Source organism: Girardinichthys multiradiatus, chromosome 11, assembly GCF_021462225.1.
Source record: "Girardinichthys multiradiatus isolate DD_20200921_A chromosome 11, DD_fGirMul_XY1, whole genome shotgun sequence".
Classification (NCBI taxonomy): domain Eukaryota; kingdom Metazoa; phylum Chordata; class Actinopteri; order Cyprinodontiformes; family Goodeidae; genus Girardinichthys; species Girardinichthys multiradiatus.
The window spans coordinates 44,816,773-44,840,612 of NC_061804.1; the positions used below are offsets into that span (position 1 = coordinate 44,816,773).

The 23,840-nt window shown below is 41.7% G+C and overlaps 1 protein-coding gene across 3 annotated transcripts in view; it reads right to left on the bottom strand.

The window, feature by feature from the left end:
- amot (angiomotin) overlaps positions 1-23,840 on the bottom strand; it is a 111,126-nt gene that overhangs the window by 59,490 nt on the left and 27,796 nt on the right. For all 3 annotated transcript variants that reach the window (XM_047379065.1, XM_047379066.1, XM_047379067.1), the window contains 2 exons: positions 7,801-8,815; positions 1,907-2,468 (listed from right to left, as the gene is read on the bottom strand). In XM_047379065.1, coding sequence (XP_047235021.1) covers positions 1,907-2,468; positions 7,801-8,815 — 1,577 coding nt within the window. The remainder of the gene's footprint in view (positions 1-1,906; positions 2,469-7,800; positions 8,816-23,840) is intronic.

Consider the following 23,840-nt stretch of genomic DNA (forward strand, 5'->3'; position numbering starts at 1 on the left):
CTTTACGAGAAAACAGTACAAATCAAAAAAATGTTGGTATCAGCAAACATCGGTAAACAATCCTGGAGAATTTCACGTGTCTACAATAATCCATCTAGGAGATGTGACAGTGTAAAAAAGTGAAAGACAATCAATTTTTATGGCAAAACCGTAAAAGGTATGGCAAAACCGTAAAATTCCTTCACTGTGAGCGCCAGCAAGGTCTGAAGATAAACTGGCACAAGCCTCATGTCTCTCCCTCAAACGGTTTAGGAAAGGTGACGATTCAAAAAGATAAATTTAAGGATTTTCTGCTCAGATTTTTTCTCAAATTCCTATAGGTGGCCCATTCCAGGCATGTTGACTTTGCATTGCTTTGGTGTGCCAGAAATCTGTTAGTCCCACATCAATGAGGGTGACATTTTCTGAATTGCAAAAGGTGACTGTGGCTCAGTAGGAAGAGTAGTTGTCTTGCAATCAGAAGGTTGTGGGTTCGATTCCAACTTCCTCCTGCCATATGTCGATGTGTCCCAATGCAAGGCACTTAACCTCAAGTTGCCTACAAGATCTGCATATGAATGTGTGAGCGTTAGTGAGTGCAATTGAGTGAATGTGGCTCTAGTGTAAAGCGCTTTGAGTGGTCTGTGTGACTGGAAAAGTGCTATATAAGTTCAGTCCATTTACCATTTTGATATATAATTTGTGTTGGTAGAGTGAAAATTGAGCATAATTTCCAAAAACCTAAAGTGAACACTCATAGGATTACATTATAAAATCTAAAACTTCAAAAATCTTGCATAAAATTTGAATCACGATTGTAGAAGAACTATAACAGATATCAAAAAACGGAATTATTTGAAAATAGCTCAATGGCTTGGGAATGTCTTAAAAGTTGAATGGTGTTTCTAGCTGAAATTGTGTAGAAGTAGTAAGCTGTGAAAGAGTGCAAACCTTTAGCTGAATTTTGCAGAATTTCCATTCATTTCAATGGGGAAAAATTTGCTTAAAAAGCTGAATATTATAAAAAGTGTAATAGCTGAAGATACTAAAAGTCGCAGCAAAATTCACCAGAACAAGCTGAACGATTTGATACCAGAATTGTTGAAATCTGATTGAAGTATGCGGGACTAGTTAGACGCACAAAAACGTACAGAACATCCGATTATACTAATAAAGAAAAACAGGAAAACAATAACTAAGAATGCATTAATTTATTCTCACTGATGATAATAACAACAAAAAATAGAAAAACAATTATCGAGAATGCTGAATGCATTCTTACTGATAATAAATATTAAAGAAAAACAGATAAACATAAATGTATTCTTACTGATTTGTGAGAATGCATTAATGTATGCTCACTGACAACATAGAAAAATAGAAAAACAATAAGTAAGAATGCTGAATGCAGTCTCAATGATAAAGAAAAACTGAAAAACAATTAGTGAGAATGCATTAATGCATTCTCACTTAAATATTCACATCGGTCAAAAATTAAAGAAAAAATTGTTGTTAAAAACTAAACAAAAATAATGTTGCAGAGACAAATGATAACAGCTAAAGATTGAAATTTAAATATCAATTTATGTCTGATATTTTGATCAGTTATTAATTATATATATTTTTCATTTTGTTGCATTTAATAGTACATTAATTAATTTGTTAAACTATATATTTATTAATTTATTAAGATAAATATTTATTTCTGAATTTATTCTTAATTATGACAAGATTTGTTCTCCATCGGAAAACCCTGTGCTGATTGTTAGGAGTGTTCACCAACACTAATTGTTGTTTAAATAAGCATTTATAAATCGTTCCCAACTCTCGCCTAGCACTGGAATGCTTTAAATAAATTTAGATACAGAATACAGCAGAATGAAAAACAAACAGAGGTTAGAACCTCTGATGAAAAAAAAAATCTTACCTTGTGTAGCCTGCTGACCTTCTCACGACAAGCCTCCATCTCCTGTCTCAGAATTCTGTTTTCCTCTGTCAGAACATCTACCATTTGCTGGGCACGGGCCATCACTGCAAAGGGCTCTCCATGTAGCTGTATATAGGAGTGCTGCTGGGGAAAATGTCCTGCCTGCACCGACAACTGGGTGTGTGGAGGTCCCTGGAGTTGCTGCTGTTGTTGACATTGATTGTGTTGCTGATTATGCTGCAACCTTGGAGTGGAGGCATAAGAATCAGAAGGAAAGGTATGACCCCTCTGTGTCTGATGAACAGCTCCTGGGGGAAAAGGCTCTGCCACTTGGTGGGAGCCTGTGCCTTGTGGACCACGGGGTCCCATGATGGGGTAATGCTCTCCTTGACTCAGAGGTGGCTGGTGAGGAATTGATGAATGAGAGGAGTGTGAGGTAGAAAGCATGCTGCTGAGAGTAGAGGACTGGGCACGAGACAAAGATCCAACAGAGGTGACAGAAGAGGTGGGACTGTGCTGGTTAAGGGGTCTCTGGTAGTGAACTGAGACCTCCTTACTGGATCTGAGGAGAGATCAGCTGTATGGTCACAATATGTCCTGCCTTCTGTTGTGTACAGAATAATATAAACTGTATTTGGACAGAAATCAGATTTCTGGTTTACAGATATAGACATAACAAACAAAAGTTAGTTTTAATGTACATAAATAGGCTGATCTTTAACAATTTAATGTGAAACGCATAAAAACACAAACCACAGATCGCACCACAATTAAACCAAAATAAGGCCATAATGGATAAGATTGTGAAAGTACTCAGTTCACTCCAAAAACCCTGTACAGGTATAAAGTGTGAAAAAACCTAAAGGGGGCCTGCTTTTTATTTACCATGACTGTAGACACAGCTGTAACATATGTGAGTAGTACTGTTAACAAATCTGTGGCCGTTGAATGTTTTATATCATTATAATTTTTTATACAGAACTGTTATGTTAGACATCAGTTATAAAAGCACATGTTTTAAGTTGTGTTTTTAGTTTTTTTGGAGCCTGAGAATCTGTGTTAGGCTTTAAACATTAATATTTGGGTCATAGCGCATACACAGGAACAAATCTGTATAGAAGACATAAAATTACAACTGAGTTATTATGACATGAACTTTTGAAGGAAGATTTTGTCTTAGCCTATCACATTAAGGCCTGTACACTGTAAGAAAGAATCTCCAAAATGAAGAATTATTCCTATTTGCTCAATTTGCTGGTAACATAATCCTTTAGGGTTGGAGCTGTAAAAGCACAAACTTTGTCTAAAATGACTAAACAGTCATTCTAAAAAGGATGCTGTTCCTATTAGATATGGTTTAAAGCATTTAAATTGCTCTGAGAAATCCAGGGACACACTGAAGGTATACCGAGGTACCTGACATGACTTGCTTTAAAGAACAAATTTTTCCTTGTTTGTCTAAGAAAGTATTCTGAGGACAAAATTTTATTCAGATAAAAGCTTTGATGATCTTCTAAGAATTCTCATCAATAAAATATACATGATAGACATGATGATGAAGGCTGGGTGAGTTTGTCTGCAATGTTTCTTCTGATTGTCTAGGAGCTGATGCTACATGCTGTTGTCACCAATATCTAAAATGCACTATGTACTCTATGTAACAATAAATCTAAGTTTTTCATAAAGAATTCATCACTAAAAATTAACAAACAGCTCTGCAGTAACACGTGACAGCTTGGCAGCAGCTGTCACCTGCTTTATACAGGTGTTATTAGCCTTTGAACACACACTGGGTAAGTGACAGGACATTCCACATAGATAGTAATTACACTACAAGTTTTGCCTAAATCGTTTTATACTGTATGTGATGATCTCAGTGGGTACAATCAGCTCCAAGTATGACAAAAGTTACTGAGAAACTTCTCTCATTCACACCTGATATTCACTGATCAATAAAATCCTGAGTGTTGACAGAACCATTTTCTTCATAAAAAAAAAAACTGGTTTGTAGTCTCACCAAGTCTTGTTCGGAAAATAGCAGTACCAAGTGGCTTTGTGAATTGCAAACATCCCTGCCTTTATTCTCACAGACAGAAGCATTTCATGTCTCAGCTTGTCCTGCCAGATAAATAAAATTGTGTGGAATTCACTACTGTTAAGACTCTACTGTCGGGTAGATGGTAATGACTACAGTGAAACCAGAACAACAGGATCTGTCCTTGTCATTTCTGGGACAATAATGGGAAACGATACTTAACTGACTTATCTTCCTTGCTAAATAAATTAATCTATGTCACCAGTATCACGTTTTACTTAAGTGCTAACTGTAAAGCAAGCATTGCTTTATTTGCAAGTCTTTTTATTTTGCACCAGATACCCTTTTTGTTTTAAGTATAACAAAGTATATTATCTTACCAAGTACTATTGCCTAGTATTATTGCCTCCTTCTGAAAGAATGACACCCTGGGGTTAATAGCCACAACACCCCAAATCAAAAACTCCAATAAGTGCATTTTGACTGTGGATTTTTGAATGTTTTTGTCAGGAACTCAACTTACTAGAACTTTTTTAACCTTTTCATCCTCTAGGACAGTTTGGGCAGTGGGGGCTAAAGAAAAAAGGTGGATAAAGGAGTTTGGACTGGACCGACCAGACTTAAAAGTAAAGCAAAAGGCAAGTGACCGTGGACAGAGTTCTCTTCTATGTTGTGCCAAACACAGTTGGCTAGCTGGATGTGACGTTAGCAATGCTTTGCTGGCACTAAAGTGCTGGTACTGAAGTTTTGTGGACAAAAGAGGGTGTAAGAGACTTGAAACATCTCTGTGAAAATGGAATGAAAGTAGCAATAGCCATCTTGACAACAGCATGAAGCTAAAGATTTAGGCCAAAGTTAGCACTGCTGACCAATTAGATAAGGGCTATAGAGTTGGTGTTAGAAGGCACGGCAAAGAGGTGACAAAAAACATTTACATACTGTCCAGAATAATAAACTGTGTGAAATTTAGTGGGGCCTTTGAGTTGGCTTTACGTGGCCATGATGAGAGTGAAAGCTTTGTTAATCCAGGGCTATTTCGTAAGTTGGTGTATTTTGTTTCCTCTCTGGGTTGAGCTCTGAAAGAGCATCTTGAACTCGGCATTGTTTTTGAGGGTACTTCTAAATCTGTAGAAAATAAACTTTTGGTCTGCATGTTGTCTATAGCAAGAGAGCAAATAATCAAAGAAACTCAAAAAAGTATTTTCTTATCAATCCAGGCAGATGAGACAACAGACATTTCAACACAGTCCCAAGTTGTGCTTGTTCTACGGTACATTGATGACAAATGCAGAGTGCAGAAAAGATTTTTTGAGTTCATTCATGTGCAGTCAGCTACATCCAAGTCCATTGCTACTGCATTAAAAGAGCGTCTTGCTGCCATAATTCTTGACGATTAGAAAAGTAAGCTTATCTGCCAGGCGTATGATGGAGCCAGTGTTATGTGGAGTTCCACTGCAGTTGTTCAGAGGAAAATTAAAGATGTGTACCCAAATGCCCACTATATCCACCGCTATGCACATCAACTCAAACTGATCATGCAACAGGCCACCTCTCACATTTCCAAGGTGAGAATTCTTTTCTCTGATATGCGTGGATTCGCCAGCTATTTTTCCAGATCACCTAAGCACACAGCTGTTCTTGATAAAATGGTGGCCAATAGACTTCCAACACCCAGCAATATCAGATGGAACCTTCACAGCCACGCCATCGACAGTATTTGAGCACAGAGACGATCTCACTCTGTTTTGTGAACATATGAGACTCAGGAGACTTTATCCCTCTAACCATGAGAGAGGCAGGAGCCTTGGCCATGTTACTGGAACATCAGGACTTCCAAGTTCTTTCTGGAACTTTTTAACCACATTGTGCCACATGTGGACCTTCTCTATGCTGAGCTCCAGAAAAAGAACATCAACTCAGTCCACATCAGAAGGAGCATCCAGCAGTTTGAATAGGACATACAAAACATCAGGTAAAAAAGTATTCCTGTTAGCAATTTGATCATCACTGTTTCATTATTATATATTTTCCCTTTTTGATTATTAGGATTTCTCTTTATCCTTCACAGAAATCCTCTGCATTCCAATGGTGAGCAAAGCAGTGACTCTCTGCCAGCAGAGGCGTCGGGTACTCAGTCCAGAGAATCGTCAAAGTGTTGCAGAAGAGGTGAGTTTGTTGTAGAAGCAGTCATCTCAGTGTTTCATTGGAGGTTGTAATATTTGTTAGAGAAATTTCTTTTGAAATATCATTTTAAAAACAATATTCTTCATGTTGCAAATATGTGCCTACCCATCAACTAATCATAATTTTTAGGTTTTTTATTGTTATTTTTCATTACAATGAAAAGTATTGAAATATATTTTAAATCAAATCAGAATTGCAGCATTCATAACAGCAATATATTTATTTCCAAAATCATGCAGCAAGAAAAGGTAAAAGTGTCAGCAAAATTAAATTACATATTCATTTTTTGTCTATATATTTTGTATTCTTCTCTTTCACTGTAGGTCTGCAACACCATTCTGGGACACACTTCTCCTTCACAAACCTTCTTGTCTGTGCAACTTTGTTGCAAGGGGACACGTTTGAGGAACATTACAGGTCATTTACTGATGATGCACTGCAAAACACCTTGAAGCCCTACCCAATATTGAATGGAAGCAAGCTAAAGACAGAACTTGGTCACATCTACAGCAAAGGCGAGTTCAGAGCCTGTTGTGGTGCTGTGAACCTTTTCTAGTTGTTCATGGAGAACAATCTAGAGGATGTCTTTTCTGAAATGGTCAGTTTAGAGATCATCATTGCCACACCGATGACCACAGCAGAAGCTGAGAGGTGCTTCTCAACCTTGAAAAGGGTTTATACTTTTCTCAGAAACACCATGACCCAGGAGAGGCTAAATGCATTGGCCATGCTCTCCATGGAAAAAAGACTAATTTGTGAAATGAGAGGTTTTAATCAGAAAGTAAATAAAAAATTTGCTGGTCTGATGAGAAGAGAGCAAAATTTATGTTCAAGTAGAGTTTATTGTTGTGTTGTAATCCCTGACCCCCAGTGCACCCCCGCAAAATTGCCTTTCACCTGGCACCACTATACCAGGCTGTTGATGGAGATCGGGCGCTCTGACACTGTATAGGTCTTCCGCTTGCAACTACAATCTGGATAACACTTGGCTGTCTGAAGATATAATTTATAACTATTTTAAAGTAGTTATACTCTAAACTATACTATACACTGAATGAAAACCAATTTTAATTTAGGAGAAGATGTATGTAACTCACAGGTGTTTAGTAAATAAAACCCACAAGATCAGTCTCTTAGGACAAATAACCACAAACATACGGCAGCTGCAGCAGTGTGTCTGCTCTTTTCAAACTTAAGATAGTGGAATCAACAGTCCTGAGAACTTGTGATAGTTTTAATCTGTATCTGATCTCTTAAAAAGGCATTGATGAGAGGCTTACTCTCTGCGATGTCTGAACTTCTTTAATTCAACATTTTCACCAAGGTTGGAAGGCTTTATCGATATATTTGAACGCAAACTCCATAAAACAATGTCATGTTCAGCACCTGTGGCTGGTTTTAAATGTTATGTTTGAAAACAAAAATACACTGAATACACTATAAACTGGGAAATGACTGAAAAACAAATACTGGCAATATTCAACACGTACATATTGCTTAGCACTCACCCACTACAAAGGCCCACTTATAGGTAAAGGTTCATCCAAAAAGTCCTACCTGCCTACCAGGGCTGATTTCTGGGTAGATTTAAACCCTCTTTTGTCTGATATGGCCCTGGTTCCCACAGTGGAAAGGCATCTTTTGTGTGTCTTGTATATGTTTGTGTATTCATTACCTGAAAGAGCCATATTCAGGAGGAGGCTGATATCGAACAGTTGGAACCTCCCTGGAGTGGTCCCGTACTCTTGGCTCCTGATAAAAGGGGCTTCCAGATTCCGGATGACTGCCAAGAGGGCATATTCCTTTAAAAGGATAGTCTGGTGGTGGGCCGCGATGCAGTGGCTTGTAGTAGTCTCCAGGCTGCCCTAACGGGGGTAGCTGTGGGGAGAGTGGAGTGCTGCTTACAGGAGCATGGGCCTTTACACCACTGGTGGCCAATGAAAGCTGCATAAGTCGCTCACTGAGAGACCGGACATGTCCTTGCTTTAGATCTTTAAGTCCATCATCTTGGTGCACCCTCCCTGCACCACTGACACGCTGCAGTGTTGGGCGACCCTCGATGCGAACTTTGGTGTTGCTCAGTCCAGTGACATAAAAAGCGGCACCCAGCGAGGCAGGTAGTGAAGGCTGCTGAGACTGGCTGCTCTCTTGCTGCTGAGGAGGAGAACCATGGCCGCGGAAGTACTGTGACTGAACTTTGGCTTCCTCGTATGTTGGGAGATCTTCTAGGTTTAGGCACTGTCCTTGAGTGATCCCACCAACTCCACTGCCCCCTCCACCAACTGCTTCTCCACAAGAGCCCACACATCCCCCACCTACACTGCCCCCACCATGCCCTCCAACTCGGATACCACCAACCTTCTCCAGGCCACTGTCTGTCTGAAGCTCCTGTCCCTGGGGCTCTTGTCTTGCAATGTGAGCACTTACTGAATGATCATCACAGGGGCTTACCTGTCCTTGTACTGAATAACCACCTCCTCCTCCAACTGCCGCTACCCCCACCCCACCTCCTCCAGACGGTTGCTGTTGTTGCAGCACATAGTTCCGATTCATCTGCTCCTGCAAGAGGCGCTGAAGGACTGTACTTCCACCACCCGCAACACTGCTATTGGATGTCTCTTCGGTTGCGGCCCTCATCTCCATCTCACGCTGGCAACGAACCTCGTGGAAGGAAAGACTACGCCCCCTGTCTGAGATAAGTGAAAACGGAAAACTGTGTAAAAAAAAAAGGAAAGCAGAAGAGAGATAATTGGATGCAATGAATAGCTTTGGTAAAAAGAGGTGAATGTCAAATTAATGAATATAATTGAAAACATAATTTACTAAATTAATTATTTAAATTATCAGTAAACCCTTTCAAAAAATAACTACATTAAAAAAAACACTGAAAAATTCAATATTTTTGTCACTCATTTCAGAAAGTGAAACTCAGGTTCATACATAGAGTGAAATGTTCAAGCCTTTATTTCTTGTAATTTTTATGATTATGACTTACAGGGTCTCCAAAAATTAGAACATTACATAGGATCCATAAAAAAAGAATATTTAAATATAAATATCAAGCTTCTTAAAAGTATGTTAATTTATATGCAGTCAGTACTTGGTTGGGTTTGGCTTTGCATAAACACAGTAACACAACGGTCATTGAACCAGCTTTTGGTAACCTTGGCAGTGAAGGTAGGTGCCAAATCCTTCTGGAAAATGAACTCAGCATCTTCTAAAATCCTGTCAGCATAATGAAGAATAAAGTGCTCAAAAATTTCCTAACATTTTCCTAATAGGCTGTGTTGAGTGTGGACTTAAGAAAACAAAGCAGACCAACACCAGTAGATGACACCCCAAATCATCACTGACTGTGAAAACCTCACGCTGGACTTTAAAGCAATGTAGATTCTGTGCCTTTCCGCTCTTCCTCTAGACTGGGACCTTAATTTCCAAATAAATCTGTAAAAAGGACTTGGGACCACTGGTTTTACAGACCAGTTTATTTTCACTTTAGCCCAGGTGAGCCGATTCTGACGTTGCCTCTGGTCCAGGTGTGACTTGACACGAGAAATGCAGCATTTGTAGCCAATATGTCGGATTTGTCTTTGCATAGTGGCTCTTGATGTTCTGATTACAGCTTTAGTTCTATCATTTTACAATATTTTAATTTTTTGAGAAATACAATTATTTCTTTTCATTTTGACAATTAGAACTAGCAGCTTGATAATGGGTAAAAAAGCTGTTCATAGTCAGGTTGGAGGAAAGGAAAAATAGTTGACAACCAAATGGGCTAACTACAGCCTTGAAAGAATGTTGAAGCATCGTGGAGCATGGACTGCAACAAGAGCAAGTGCTTCTAGAACCACCATACACAGATAAATCCAGGACACGGACGTCAACTGCCACACGTCTTTTGTTAAGCCATTCCTGAAACCAGAGACATCAGAAGCATCTTGCCTGGGCTAAGGAGAAAAAGAATTGGACTGTTGCTCGGAGGTCCAAACTTTTCTTTTCAAATCAAAGTAAATTTCGCACATCAAGGTCCTAAAGTGTGTAGAAAGAGTAGAAAGGGATATAATCCAAGTTGTTTGAGTTTTACTGAGGTTTCCACAGTCAGTGGTGATCTGGAAAGCCATGCCATCTGCTGCTGTTGGTTCAACATATTTTCTCAAATCCTTAGTCAGTGCAGCCATCTACCAGACATATTGTAGAGCACTTCATGGTTCCCTCTCCTGACAAGCTTCATAGAGATCCTGGTTTTATTTTCCAGCTACAGTTGGCACCTGCCCACACTCCCAAATGTACCTACATCTACTTTAATGGCCATTGTCCTGCAAACTGGCCTGGCCTACACCCCTCAAATAATCTATGAAGCACTGTCTCTTCAAGGGGAATATGAGAGATGTCAAAGCCAAAAACACAGGCAAGCTAAATGTCCCTATTAAAGCAACCTGGACTTTTTAAACACATCAGTAGAACCACAGGTTGATCACCTTCATTACAGAAACAAACATTTGAAATATATTACTTGTGTGGCAAGTTCACATTAATATAATTAGATATAAGTTACCTTTTCGACAATATTCCAATTTATCAGGATATGGGACAATGATTTTGAAGACAAAGACATAAAAAAGACAGTGAAACAATGGTACCATCTGTTGCACCCCTGACCACAAATCCCCAAAAGACCTGATGACATGATGGCTCAGTAGAACAAAAACAGATTTATAAAGTAAGGTGTACCACTTCAGTAGAACCCGGCACTCACAAATCAAGATTCTTTCACCACAAACATCAGTTCAAATAATTCTTATTAAAAGCTAAGACTGTACTTCAGAAGGATCAGCTGATCCGAGAGAAAATACATCATAAAGGTTTGCACTACAAGTTTTGTGACTACCTGGGCTGAGCCAGCAGCTTGGGCAACTTAAAAACGTTTCCTGAAAAAGAAGTTGCCTTTCGGTTGTTAATGAAACAGAAACCGAAACCTTTTCTGCCAAATGTCATCAAGGTCAAATGTTTGATTTAGCTTTTAGTCACACAGCCTAGGCAACTTTTGTCATCAGAACATCTTTGTTAAAACCAAAAGAACAATTTAATTTCAATCTAGTAAAAAAATAAATACATATAACCGTTACTTGGTCAAAACCTGTTTACATATGCCACAGTGTTCTGTAGAGTAATTGTGTCCATACTCCAGAGTACTCCAGATGCTTTTAATATCGTAAGAGTAACCTTTAAAATATCAGTGTGTTTTTAATCAATATTATGTCTTACTTGGTAAATTAAATTACTGAAAGAAATTTACCTTTCAATAATATTAAAATTTATTGTATATGTATATATACCAGTCATCAGTCATATTCTATACCACTTCTTCCATAGTGAGTTGCAGGGAAGCTGGTGCCTATCTCCAGCAGTCTATGGGCGGGAGGAAAGGTACACCCTGGACAGGTCGCCAGTCCATCGCAGGGCAACACACAAACAAACAAGCACACACTCATTCACACACCTAGGGGCAGTTTAGAGAGACCAATTAACCTAACAGGCATGTTTTTGGACTGTGGGAGGAAGCCGGAGTACCCAGAGAGAACCCATGCATGCATGGGGAAAACATGCAAACTCCATGCAGAAAGAGCCCCGGCAGAGAGTGGAACCCAGGACCTTCTTACTGCAGGTAAACAGTACTACCAACTGCACCACCATGCAACCCATATATACCAGTGAACACCAAAGCAATGCTGGGAGAAGCGATTATCAAACTACAAAGACCACAACGGTCAAATGTTTTTCTTTCATATAAAGGGGCATAAAAATGTATATACGTTGAGATATTTGCTCTGCCTTGTAGTAAGTTGTCCCATTTTTCTTCTTGGTTGAATTTTGCAGCTGTCAGTAATGAGAGGATTTTTGACTTTTGTTCTTGCATCATGACTTTCTATTTTAACTAACCTCAATAGGTTTATTTTCTTACAAGATGAAGTCATCACACAAACAACTATTCTTGGATGTGGCAAATACAGAAAACAATCGTACTTTTTAGTGACAGCACTTTTATATTAACTTTTGTGTCATACTGGCATCTGCATTTCCTGATACTGGGCTAGTGTTTAATGGAATTTAAATGTTTTAACCGACTATTTTATGGTTCACAATTTTGTTGACCAAATCATACCAAACCAAGTGATTTATCCAACTGCTGGATTATTCTTAGCTTTCTTTTAACAATTTATTTGTTATAAAGTATTTTTAATATGTAAAAAACAATAGTAGACATTTCTAAAAGACATGAAAGTTTATTGTCAAAATACTGATGAGATACAATGATGCATGTTTGACCTCAGTGCTTGGAAGCAAAAATAATATTTTATTATTTGCAGCAGCACAAAACTCCTGCACACAGTTGTGATGCTGAGTCCAAAAAGATGTTTGAAGGTCGTATCTTGTCACTTCAAAGTTGGAAGCAGTTTGTTATACTGGGCCCATATTCACAAATAATCCTAAAACTAAAAGTAGCTTCTAGTGACGTCAGTGGCGTCAAAAATCTTATAATTTCTCTTATTCTATGATTTTTCTTTGAGTTTTACCTTGGTAAGATAAACGTTATTCACAAAGCAACTTATGCCTTAAGAAAGCTCCTAAAGTGAACAAATGTTAAGACTAGTGGGCAGGACTGGAGTGTCTTAAGCAGAGAAGATGGTGGAAAGATGGAGAGAAAGAAGAGGTATTTCCTGTACAATGAACAACAGTGAATTAATAAGACACTACCGGCATAATTGTTAACCAATCATTCACCCATAAACTGTCGATTAAATGAGCACATAAACATCTATAACAATCATACAATTATTAATATAGAGATAAGATGCCCCTAGGGGTAAATTAAATAGTTTCAGCTGCAGGATGGGTTAAAAATGCACCTCTAGTAAGGTAATATTAGGAAGGATAAATAAAATAAAATAGAAACAATAATAAAAACTAAACACTATATACACAGAAGGAAGATGTAAACGTGGTGAACAGGTATTTGCGGTATTGTACATGATAATGTGCCTATGCCTAAATGGTCATCAACACCCCCGTCTCCAGTGAAGTTCGCTTGTGTGCTGCAATCTACTCTCTAGCTTTTGATTATAGCAGGTACCAGCGCTCTCCTCCTCCGTTTTCTCCACCTTTTTTCTCCTTTAGGTTGTGAACGTTTTGCCCAGTCAAACCTCTTTATACAACAAGGCAATCACAGTAAAATGCTGACAGGTGAGTGTCCACTTTGATGTCAAATAGATGGCATAGTAAAAATTACCAGCACAAGTAAACATAAGCAAATTGAAATAATGATGAGCATGTAAATAAGGGTCAAACATTCTGATGCTGTGTGACAATTAGGTTAATTTTGCTAAGTTTCATCATCGTGATTTATACATCTTAATCCAGTGCTATGATCGGTTCATTTCTCTCCACTAATTACTAGGAGCGCACAGCTCTTAGAAGACAGTGTCACACCTAGCAACAGGGTCAACCACACCCCCTTACTAAGATAGGATTTCTGTCGTCTCCTGGCTCAGAGTCGCTCTCAGCAACGAACAGAATCAGTCTTAAGCTAAGACTCCTTGGCAGGAATTTTTAGGCTAAGATAGGAGGTGTCTGAGAGGCAGTGTTGCCAGGTGTACGATAATTATCGTACGATGTACGATCAATATTCCTAAAAAAAAGGCCAAATGTACGATAATTAGACCATTCCATGAATGTGTGGTTGTAATCCGTCGTCATCAGCCTATCGCCAAAGTCTGTCGGAGTTTTTTTGTGAACCTTAAAGGCATCTGTGTCCGGATTCGGAAACAAATGCTGGAAATTCCAGCCAATCGTGCTTTTCTAAATGTGACCTACGTGTGACGTGACGCGTTGGCCTCAGAACAACGGCCATGATTGGCTGAGTAGTCCACTGCGCCCCCCCATGATTGAGGAAAAGAAAAGAAGAAGCAGAGCCCGGTACTGTGGGGCTGCAGCTGTTGATAAATACATTCCGTACTGACGCCACAAAGCTGATGAGTGTACGATAATTTCCCTCAAAATACAATAATTTTATGTCTCTAGATAATCCTACATTTCACACCTGGCAACACTGCTGAGAGGACTCTGAGAATCTTTCTGAATACATGTCCAGGAAGCTAAACATTTGTTTAGACATCATGAAGTTCTATTTCATCCCTACTGACCACCAGAGGCGGTGCTTCAAGCACTGAATGATCATTCTTGCGCATGCGCCGGTCGAGAAATTAATAACAACATGGTCACATGTGACCTACTGGTGGCTCACGTGAGTCTATATAGTCACATGACACCGGGAGCCCAGTCCCTGGGAGGTGCGGGGGAACCGGTGTCTGCAGCTATTAAAATGGCTGGGCCGTTTGCAGCTGAACGTTCCCCTGGCCCAGCCTGCTCCATCTAGCGCCTTCTTTAGGCGCCGTGATGCCGAGGCTGCCTTTGTTGTTCCTCCCTCAGCAGATTACGTCCAGGAGCTGCATGCTTGCTGGACGGACACAAGGGCCTTTTCCCGCCCGACAGCGGATGGCAGGGCCCTGGCTGCCATGCATGAGGCACCCAAGTTCGGATTGGGCTGCATGGCCCCTGTCGAGTCTGCCATTGCCTCCCTCATCGTTCCTCCCGATGAGGCGTTGAAGACTAATGCCCGTTGTCCACGACCGCAATGCTGTGTCACGGACGATTTGCTGTTTAGGGCCTACGACTCAGGTGCCCGGATGGGCCGCATAGGGAACTCCCACTCCCATCTGATGTTGGGCCTCTCCTCTTCGTTGGAGTCGGTTCCCTTGGACCAGTCAACTCGGGGCTTGTTGGACGCCTCTCTGCAGGCCTTCGCCCTGATGACGCGTGAGCTGGGACGCACGCTCTCTACATTGGTCCATGCTCGGCGCCAGGTATGGCGCAATCGCCCCTGATCGAGCCTTGCAGGAGAACGCTGAGGGCTCTTCCTGTGGTTCCGGGGGAACTCTTCGGTTCAACTGCGCTGGAGGCCTTGGAACGTACAGCCCAGGCCTCAAGAACACGGCAGCAGCTGGAGAGTCTCAATAGACCTCCCCGCCGGCCAGCTGCTGCTGGGGCAGCTAGGGACTCGTTCCGGGGTTCCCTCCCCCCTCTTGTCCCTTTCTTGGGGTCCACAAGCACGGCTCCTAGACCGAGACCGACTAGGGCCCAAGGGGACCATGGTGGGGCCCAGGGTTTGCACCCGGTTTGGTCTGCTCATCCCGGTCAGCGTTTCCCCAGGCCCTCCCGGGGCCAGGGACCCGCCGGTGATGTTCTGGAGCCGGCGGTGGGGTTTTTCTCCCCGGGACAGCTCAGTTGGGCTGTTCACGCCCCGGACCCGTGGGTGTTGTCCACTCTGTCCCGGGGATACCATCTTCAGTTCCGCCGCCGGCCTCCTACCCCCAGCCGGGCCAAGATGACGGTCATCTGCAACCCAATGAAGGCTTGGGCCCTGGACCGGGAGATATGCACCTTGCTGGTCAAGGGTGCGATTGTTCCGGTGGACCCCCTGCGGGATCCCGGGGGTTTTTATTCAGTTTATTTTCTGGTTCCCAAGAAGACCGGCGGTCTTTGTCCAATTCTGGACCTCCGGGGTCTGAACACTTTTCTCAAGGTTCTGCCTTTCCATATGTTGACCACCCGGGAGGTCCTGCAGGCGATTTCCCCAGGAGACTGGTTCACGGCTACCGACCTGAAGGACGCCTATTTTCATGTCCCCATTGCTCCGGACCATTGGCGTTTTCTCCGCTTTGCCTTTCACAGGAGGCACTTCCAGTTCCGGGTCCTTCCCTTTGGTCTTTCCCTTGCTCCTCGGGTGTTCACCCGGTGTGTGGCAGCGGCCCTTTCCCCCCTGCAGGCACGGGGACTGCGGACCCTGCCCTATTTGGACGACTGGCTCATTTGTGCTGCAACCCGCAATCAGGCGATCCGAGACACCCAGACGGTGCTCGCCCACATACGTCAGCTGGGTTTGAGGGTGAACCTGGAGAAGAGCAGCCTGACCCCCTCCCAGGTGACTATTTTCTTAGGCATGGTTCTAGATTCTGGTTCCATGACTGCCTGTCCTTCTCCTCGGCGCGTCCTGGCCGTGCTTCCGAGCTTCCGCTTTGGCAGGGCTCCACAGTTTCTGGAGTGGCTGCATCTTCTGGGCATGCTCACTGCTGCGTCCAGCGTGGTGCCTCTGGAGCTTCTTTCATTGCGGCCCCTGCAGATGTGGCTGAACGGGGTCGGCCTGGACCCCTCCCGGCATACTCACCGGCTCCAACGGCTTCGGGTTGTGCCTCGGTGCCTACAGTGTCTGTCCCAGTGGCAGAACGGGTCCTACATCATGGCGGTTGTCCCGCTTGGCCCCCTTCCGTGTCGGAAGGAAGTCGTCCATACGGATGCTTCCTCCAAGGGTTGGGGAGCAACCTGGCAAGACCGTGCGGCTCAGGGGGTGTGGTCCCTGCGGCAGTGCGGGGTCCATATCAATGTTCTGGAGCTGATGGCTGTGTTCCTGGCGCTCCGTGCTTTCCTTCCAGGGCTGCTAGGACGACATGTGTTGGTCCGGTCGGACAACACCACGGTTGTCTTCCATATAAATCACCAAGGGGGGTCCAGGTCTCTAAGACTACTGTCCCTGGCCCGGCGGCTCCTGGTCTGGGAGGCACCACGCCTTGCCAGCCTCAGGGCAGCCTATATTCCGGGTCCGCAGAATGTCTCCGCAGACTTTGTGTCTCTTTGTGTCTCCATTCCTTGTGTTCTTTAGCCCAAACAAGTCTCTTCTGCTTCTTGCCTGTCCTCAGCAGTGGTTTCCTAGCAGCTATTTTACCATGAAGGCCTGATTCACACAGTCTCCTCTTAACAGTTGTGTCTGCTGCTAGAACTCTGTGTGGCATTGACCTGTTCTCTAATCTGAGCTGCTGTTAACCTGCGATTTCTGAGGCTGGTGACTCGGATGAACTTATCGTCGGCAGCAGAGGTGACTCTTGGTCTTCCTTTCCTGGGGGGGTCCTCATGTGAGCCAGTTTCTTTGTAGCACTTGATGGTTTTTGCGACTGCACTTCGGGACACTTTCAAAGTTTTCCCAATTGTTCGGACTGACTGACCTTCATTTCTTAAAGTAATGATGGCCACTCGTTTTTCTTTACTTAGCTGCTTTTTTCTTGCCATAATACAAATTCTAACAGTCTATTCAGTATGACTATCAGCTGTGTACTGTATCCACCTCCTGCACAACACAACTGATGGTCCCAACCCCATTTATAAGGCTTGAAATCCCACTTATTAAACCTGACAGGGTACACCTGTGAAGTGAAAACCATTTCAGGTTACTACCTCTTGAAGCTCATCAACAGAATCCCAAGAGTGTGCGTAGCAGTAATCAAGGCAAAAGGTGGCTACTTTGAAGAACCTAGAATATAAGACATATGTTCAGTTGTTTCACACTTTTTTGTTCAGTATATAATTCCACATGTGTTAATTCATAGTTTTGATGCCTTCAGTGTGAAGCTACAATATTCATAGTCATGAAAATAAAGAAAACCCTTTGAATAAGTTTGAATGGTTTGGTGTGAGCTGGACCGCAGAGTGAAGGCAAAAGGGCCAACAAGTGCTAAGCATCTCTGGGAACTCCTTCAAGACTGTTGGAAAACCATTTCAGGTGACTACCTCTTGAAGCTCATCAACAGAATGCCAATAGTGTGCAGTAATCAAAGCAAAAGGTGGCTACTTTGAAGAACCTAGAATATAAGACATATTTTCAGTTGTTTCACACTTTTTTGTTCAGTATATAATTCCACGTGTTAATTCATAGTTTTGTTGTCTTCATAGTCATGAAAATAAAGAAAACTCTTTGAATAAGGTGTGTCCAAACTTTTGGTCAGTACTGTATATATATATATATATATATATATACATATATATATGCTTCCAAAAAATTTAAATTATCAGGCAGCATTAGATACATTTTCACTGTTATGCTGATGATACTTGGCTTTATTTATTCATAAATCCTAAAGAGCCAAGACGTAAAAAGTTGGATGCTTTAAATTTTCTACTTCTAAATTTAGACAAGACAGAAGTTGTTGTCTGGACCTGAATCTTTGAAAAAGAAACTGCTTAGTCAATGCTGATGGCATTAATTTGACCTCCAGTAATAAAGTAAAAAAACCATGGTGTTATTTTTGACCAGGACATGTCATTTAAATACCGCAATAAAGAAGTTTCTAGTATTTCCTTCTTTCACCTCCGGAATATTGCCAAAATTAGAAATATCCTGGCCGAAAAACTAGTCCATGCATTACTACTGCACTACTGTAATTCTTTACTATCAGGATGTCCACAAAATGCAGTTAAAAGCCTTCAGCTGATTCAAAATGCTGCAGCAAGAGTTATGATGAAAATTACAAAGAGAGATCATATTTATCTCGTATTTTAGCTTCCCTTCACTTGCTCCCTTAATGATCTAGTTCCTTTATACGTCACAGATCTGATTGTTCTATATATTCCTAACAGAGCACTTCATTCTCAGACTGCAGGTTTATTGGTGGTTCCTAGCGTCTCTAGATAGTAGAATGGGAGGCATATCTTTTAGTTATCAGGCTTTTCTCCTCTGGAATCAGCTTCCAGTTTTAGTCAGTGAGGCAGACACTGTCTACTTTTAAAGCTAGGCTTATAACTTTCCTTTTTGATAAAGCTTATAGTTAAAGTGGCTTAGGTTATCCTGAGCTATCTCTGTAGTTATGCTGCTATAGGCTTAGACTGCTGGAAGACATAATGACCCCTTTCACTCTCTCTGCTACACTCTCATACTACTCTCCAATTTTGCATTATTTGCTGTTATTTCAGCTTTCAACTTTGTTCTCTCAGCTTTTTCACTTTCTAGAAGCTACATCTGACCTGGCTGTGTGTTTAGCTGTGGCACCTTCCTGGAGGTGGACATCGGCCTAGCTGCTGCTGCAAAGAACTTAATGCTCTCCTTATACAGATGATACACTTGGCAGTCTTCGAGCGTTTAACCCTGTCTGTCTCCTAGACCTAGCCACTGGCTGAGCTTCTACTGTGACTTACTGTATGTGCTCTCTTTCATACTCTAGACTTGAAAACGGACTCAGAGTTCATCTGCTTAGCTGTCTTTCTCTCCTGGATGTTTCACTTTTCTTTTCTATAGAAAGTACTAATGGATTAGTGCTTCTGTTCTTTTAGTGTCTGTTCTCTCAAACCCCCAGTCGGTTGTGGCAGATGGCTGTTCACACGGAGCCTGGTTCTGCTGCAGGTTTCTTCCTGTTAAAAGGGAGGAGCCTGGTTCTGCTGTAGGTTTTTTCCTGTTTAAAGGGAGGTTTTCTTCCCCACTGTTGCTACATGCATGCTCAGTATGAGGGATTGCTGCAAACTCAATGCAAGCAACTGTCCACTGTCGCCACATCCAGGAGGAGTTAATGCTGCAAGTCACTGACCGGATGCAATCTGCTGGGTTTCATTAGATAAAATGCCTTTTAACCAGTTTGAATCATGAACAGAATCTGACTGCACTGTTTGATAATTAGAATTAATTGGAATGTATGTACCTAACTTGAAATCTGTATGATTCGATTGAAATGACTTTGTAAAATGCCTTGAGACGACATGTGTTGTGAATTGACGCTATATAAATAAAACTGAATTGAATTGAGGACTGGTTTTCTTTGGTACCAGAAAAAGAAAGGACGTCTTCCACAACACTGGAACTGATAGGAAGGCTTTGGGTCAAAGGAGGGTGGGATGTCTGTTTGGCTGTAGGCAGAAGAGGATATTGAGCTTGTTCCTGAATTGAACCTATTGAAGAATGTGTTCAGTTCATTGGCTCTGTCCAGACATCCATCTGTCCGATCGTCCTTCGGCTTGAAGCCCATGATCTTCATCCCTGACCAATCATCTCTGATATTGTTTTGCTGGAGCTTGTTCTCCAACTTCTTCTTGTACACCTCCCTAATGTCAGTATGCCCCAGGGCAGCTGTAGCTGCGATGTACAGGTGTTGGACAATGAAACTGAAACACCTGGTTTTAGACCACAATTATTTATTAGTATGGTGTAGGGCCTCCTTTTGCGGCCAATACAGCATCAATTTGTCTTGGGAATGACATATACAAGTCCTGCACAGTGGTCAGAGGGATTTTAAGCCATTCTTCTTGCAGGATAGTGGCCAGGTCACTATGTGGTACTGGTGGAGGAAAACGTTTCCTGACTCGCTCCTTCAAAACACCCCAAAGTGGCTCAATAATATTTAGATCTGGTGACTGTGCAGGCCATGGGAGATGTTCAACTTCACTTTCATGTTCATCGAACCAATCTTTCACCAGTCTTGCTGTGTGTATTGGTGCGTTGTCATCCTGATACATGGCACCGCCTTCAGGATACAATGTTTGAACCATTGGATGCATATGGTCCTCAAGAATGGTTCGGTAGTCCTTGGCACTGATGCGCCCATCTAGCACAAATATTGGGCCAAGGGAATGCCATGATATGGCAGCCCAAACCATCACTCTGGGCATGCAACAGTCTGGGTGTTACGCTTCTTTGGGGCTTCTCCACACCATAACTCTCCCGGATGTGGGGAAAACAGTAAAGTGGACTCATCAGAGAACAATACATGTTTCACATTGTCCACAGCCCAAGATTTGCGCTCCTTGCACCATTGAAACCGACGTCTGGCATTGGTATGAGTGACCAAAGGTTTGGCTATAGCAGCCCGGCCGTGTATATTGACCCTGTGGAGCTCCCGACGGACAGTTCTGGTGGAAACAGGAAAGTTGAGGTGCACATTTAATTCTGACGTGATTTGGGCAGCCGTGTTTTTATGTTTTTTGGATACAATCCGGGTTAGCACCCGAACATCCCTTTCAGACAACTTCCTCTTGCGTCCACAGTTAATCCTGTTGGATATGGTTCGTCCTTCTTGGTGGTATGCTGACATTACCCTGGATACTGTGGCTCTTGCTACATCACAAAGACTTGCTGTCTTGGTCACAGATGCGCCAGCAAGACGTGCACCAACAATTTGTCCTCTTTTGAACTCTGGTATGTCACCCATAATGTTGTGTGCATTTCATTATTTTGAGCAAAACTGTGCTCTTACCCTGCTAATTGAACCTTCACACTCTGCTCTTACTGGTGCAATGTGCAATCATTGAAGACTGGCTACCAGGCCGGTCCAATTTAGCCATGAAACCTCCCACACTAAAATGACAGGTGTTTCAGTTTCATTGTCCAACCCCTGTAGCCTACCACAGTTAGTGTGAATGTGTGCATGAATGAGAGGATGACTAATTGTAGTGTAAAGATTTTTGGAATCCTCAGACTTGATAAAGCGCTATACATGTTCAGGCCATTTACCTCCTTGCTGTCTCTTATCTTGATTTTAAGTTGCTTCTGTAAACTCAATACTTCCCTAGCTCCTTCTCTGAAGGCCCCCTTTTTCTTGCTAAGCTGGTCCTTCAAGTTACTGGTTATCCAGGGTTTGTTATTGGGGAAGCATCTCACCATTGGATGGTATTTTCCACACAAAAGTTTATATAGTCAGTTACACACTGAGTCATGGCATTAATTTTTGGAATAATTGAATATAGATTTATATTTTCTCCTATCCTTAACTTGACTATTGATTTTCATAACCTTTCATGATGTTTGTGTGAGTAAAGGATGTGATAAGTTTGTCTGCAGGCAAAGATCATAAATGGAGCTGAGGAGGAAGCAGTCCGCAGTTGAGGAGGTCATAAAAGATGAAGGCTGATTGCGCTGAACTGATCTTAAAATGATGGAGACTGTGGAAGTGTGTTGTTGAAAGATAATGGTGTTTATGACCTGTATACGATGTAGCTGTTGTTTCCCATCCTTAGAGAATGACGTTCTTTGTAACTAGGGACCCCCGAATGATAATAAAAAGAGAGGATCGGACAGATGTTTTTCAGTGCGGTATGAGATTTGTAACTGAAAACATCTTGTCCGTTCTCGCAGCGAGTAAATAACTAATTCTTTGTCTCTCTCTTCTTTTTGTGATGTCATAAGTATTTTAGGTTGTTTAAACCTGACATTAATTTGGTCCTTCGGAGCCGGATTCCAAATACGCCTGATGATTCCAGCGGGTTGGTGGATACCAGTAAGACCATGCACACGGCAAGTCTTATCAGACTCACAGACCCTTTCCGGGACTGGATCTCGGCCCGCCCGCTGGGGTCTGATGGCTGACGGAACTCTGAGAGAGAGGAGAGGACAAAGTGGTGAGTTGAATCTGGATTAAAAAAAGTGTGACAAATGACTGGGGGTCATTGCCTGAAATAAAATCCTGTGAATCCTAGGCCCTAACAGGTACAAGCAGGACGGCGGAGTCCTCGGAGTATTAAGAAATAATACTGAAAATTCCGTGTTTCCAGGACGGCGGAGTCCGCATTTAAGTATTTTAAACAACAAAAAATACTAAGAAAATTCCACGTTTAAATGTGTGCATGTGAGAAATGAATGGAGGATTTAAACCACTAGGTTTTGCCTCATACCAAAGCAGTGGGATTGAAAGTCACTAACTTTTGTGGAAGCAAAGGCAAGAATTCTCCACTCGAAAGAGTTGAAGTGAGAATTACCACAAACGGAGATTTTTCTGTCACCCTACTGAGCAGAATAATCCAGCATTTAGAATACCCTAGGTATTTATATGCTGGACCAAATTTAAATAAAAAAAAATGGGAAAAGGGGCGAGTAAAAATAAACTAAAAATGAATAATAATGCAAAGATTGGAAATTTATAGAAGCACAGGATCAAATTAAAATATTAAAATTAAAATATTTAGATAAATGGATAACCACATATCATTATGATGGTCGTTTAAACTCTAAAAAATTAGTTGATCTATAGGATGCAATAATTAAAAGTACATTAAAAGTACACGTGATTTAAGAAAAATGGACAAAGAATGTTATGAGGGTGTAGATTATTGGTTAAAAATAACTAAAAAGAGAGAGATGTGATGCAGGAGATAAGAATGGACGTTTTTGTGGAAAGCAGAAAAGGTCAGAGGGCTAAGAAGTAATTTTTGATAGACTTACAAAGTAGAACAGCAGGACAGAAGAAGGGGAGTAAAAAGAGCAGGTGGAAAGTTTTTGTTTTGTACCAAAGATCTGATGAGGTTTGACAGGATTGGATGGGCTAAAATGAGTCCCTTTGGTGAATAAATCCATCCCCACCATGGCTGTACCTCATGTATGTTTTATTTATGTTTATTTTTTTATTATTGTTTTGAGACGCTGAAGGCTGTTGATACAGCGTGTCACGGAGGTTCATGGCATGACACGGTTTTTTTTCTGTGTAACCTTAGAAAATATTTTACTCTATTTAACAGCAGAACAAACAGAGTGAGGGAATTAATCAATAGGCTTACAGTCAGGTACAGACGCAGAGCTGACTATGCAGAAATAGCCAGAGTGAAACAAAAAGAGGAAGAGCCTTTTGAAGAATATAGGATTAGACTGACAAAAGTGTTTAAAATACATAGTGGTCTACAAGAAGATGAAAACAAACAAGGAGCTTATCGACAGCAGTTAAAAACTGCACTACATGCTGGTTCCAGGGATGCAATTAATACCTGGGTAAGGAGACATTTTATAGGGTTCCCCACAGCAAATCTAGAAGACTATGTTAATCATGCCCTCCATGCAGATGAAGTAATGAAGGATAAAAA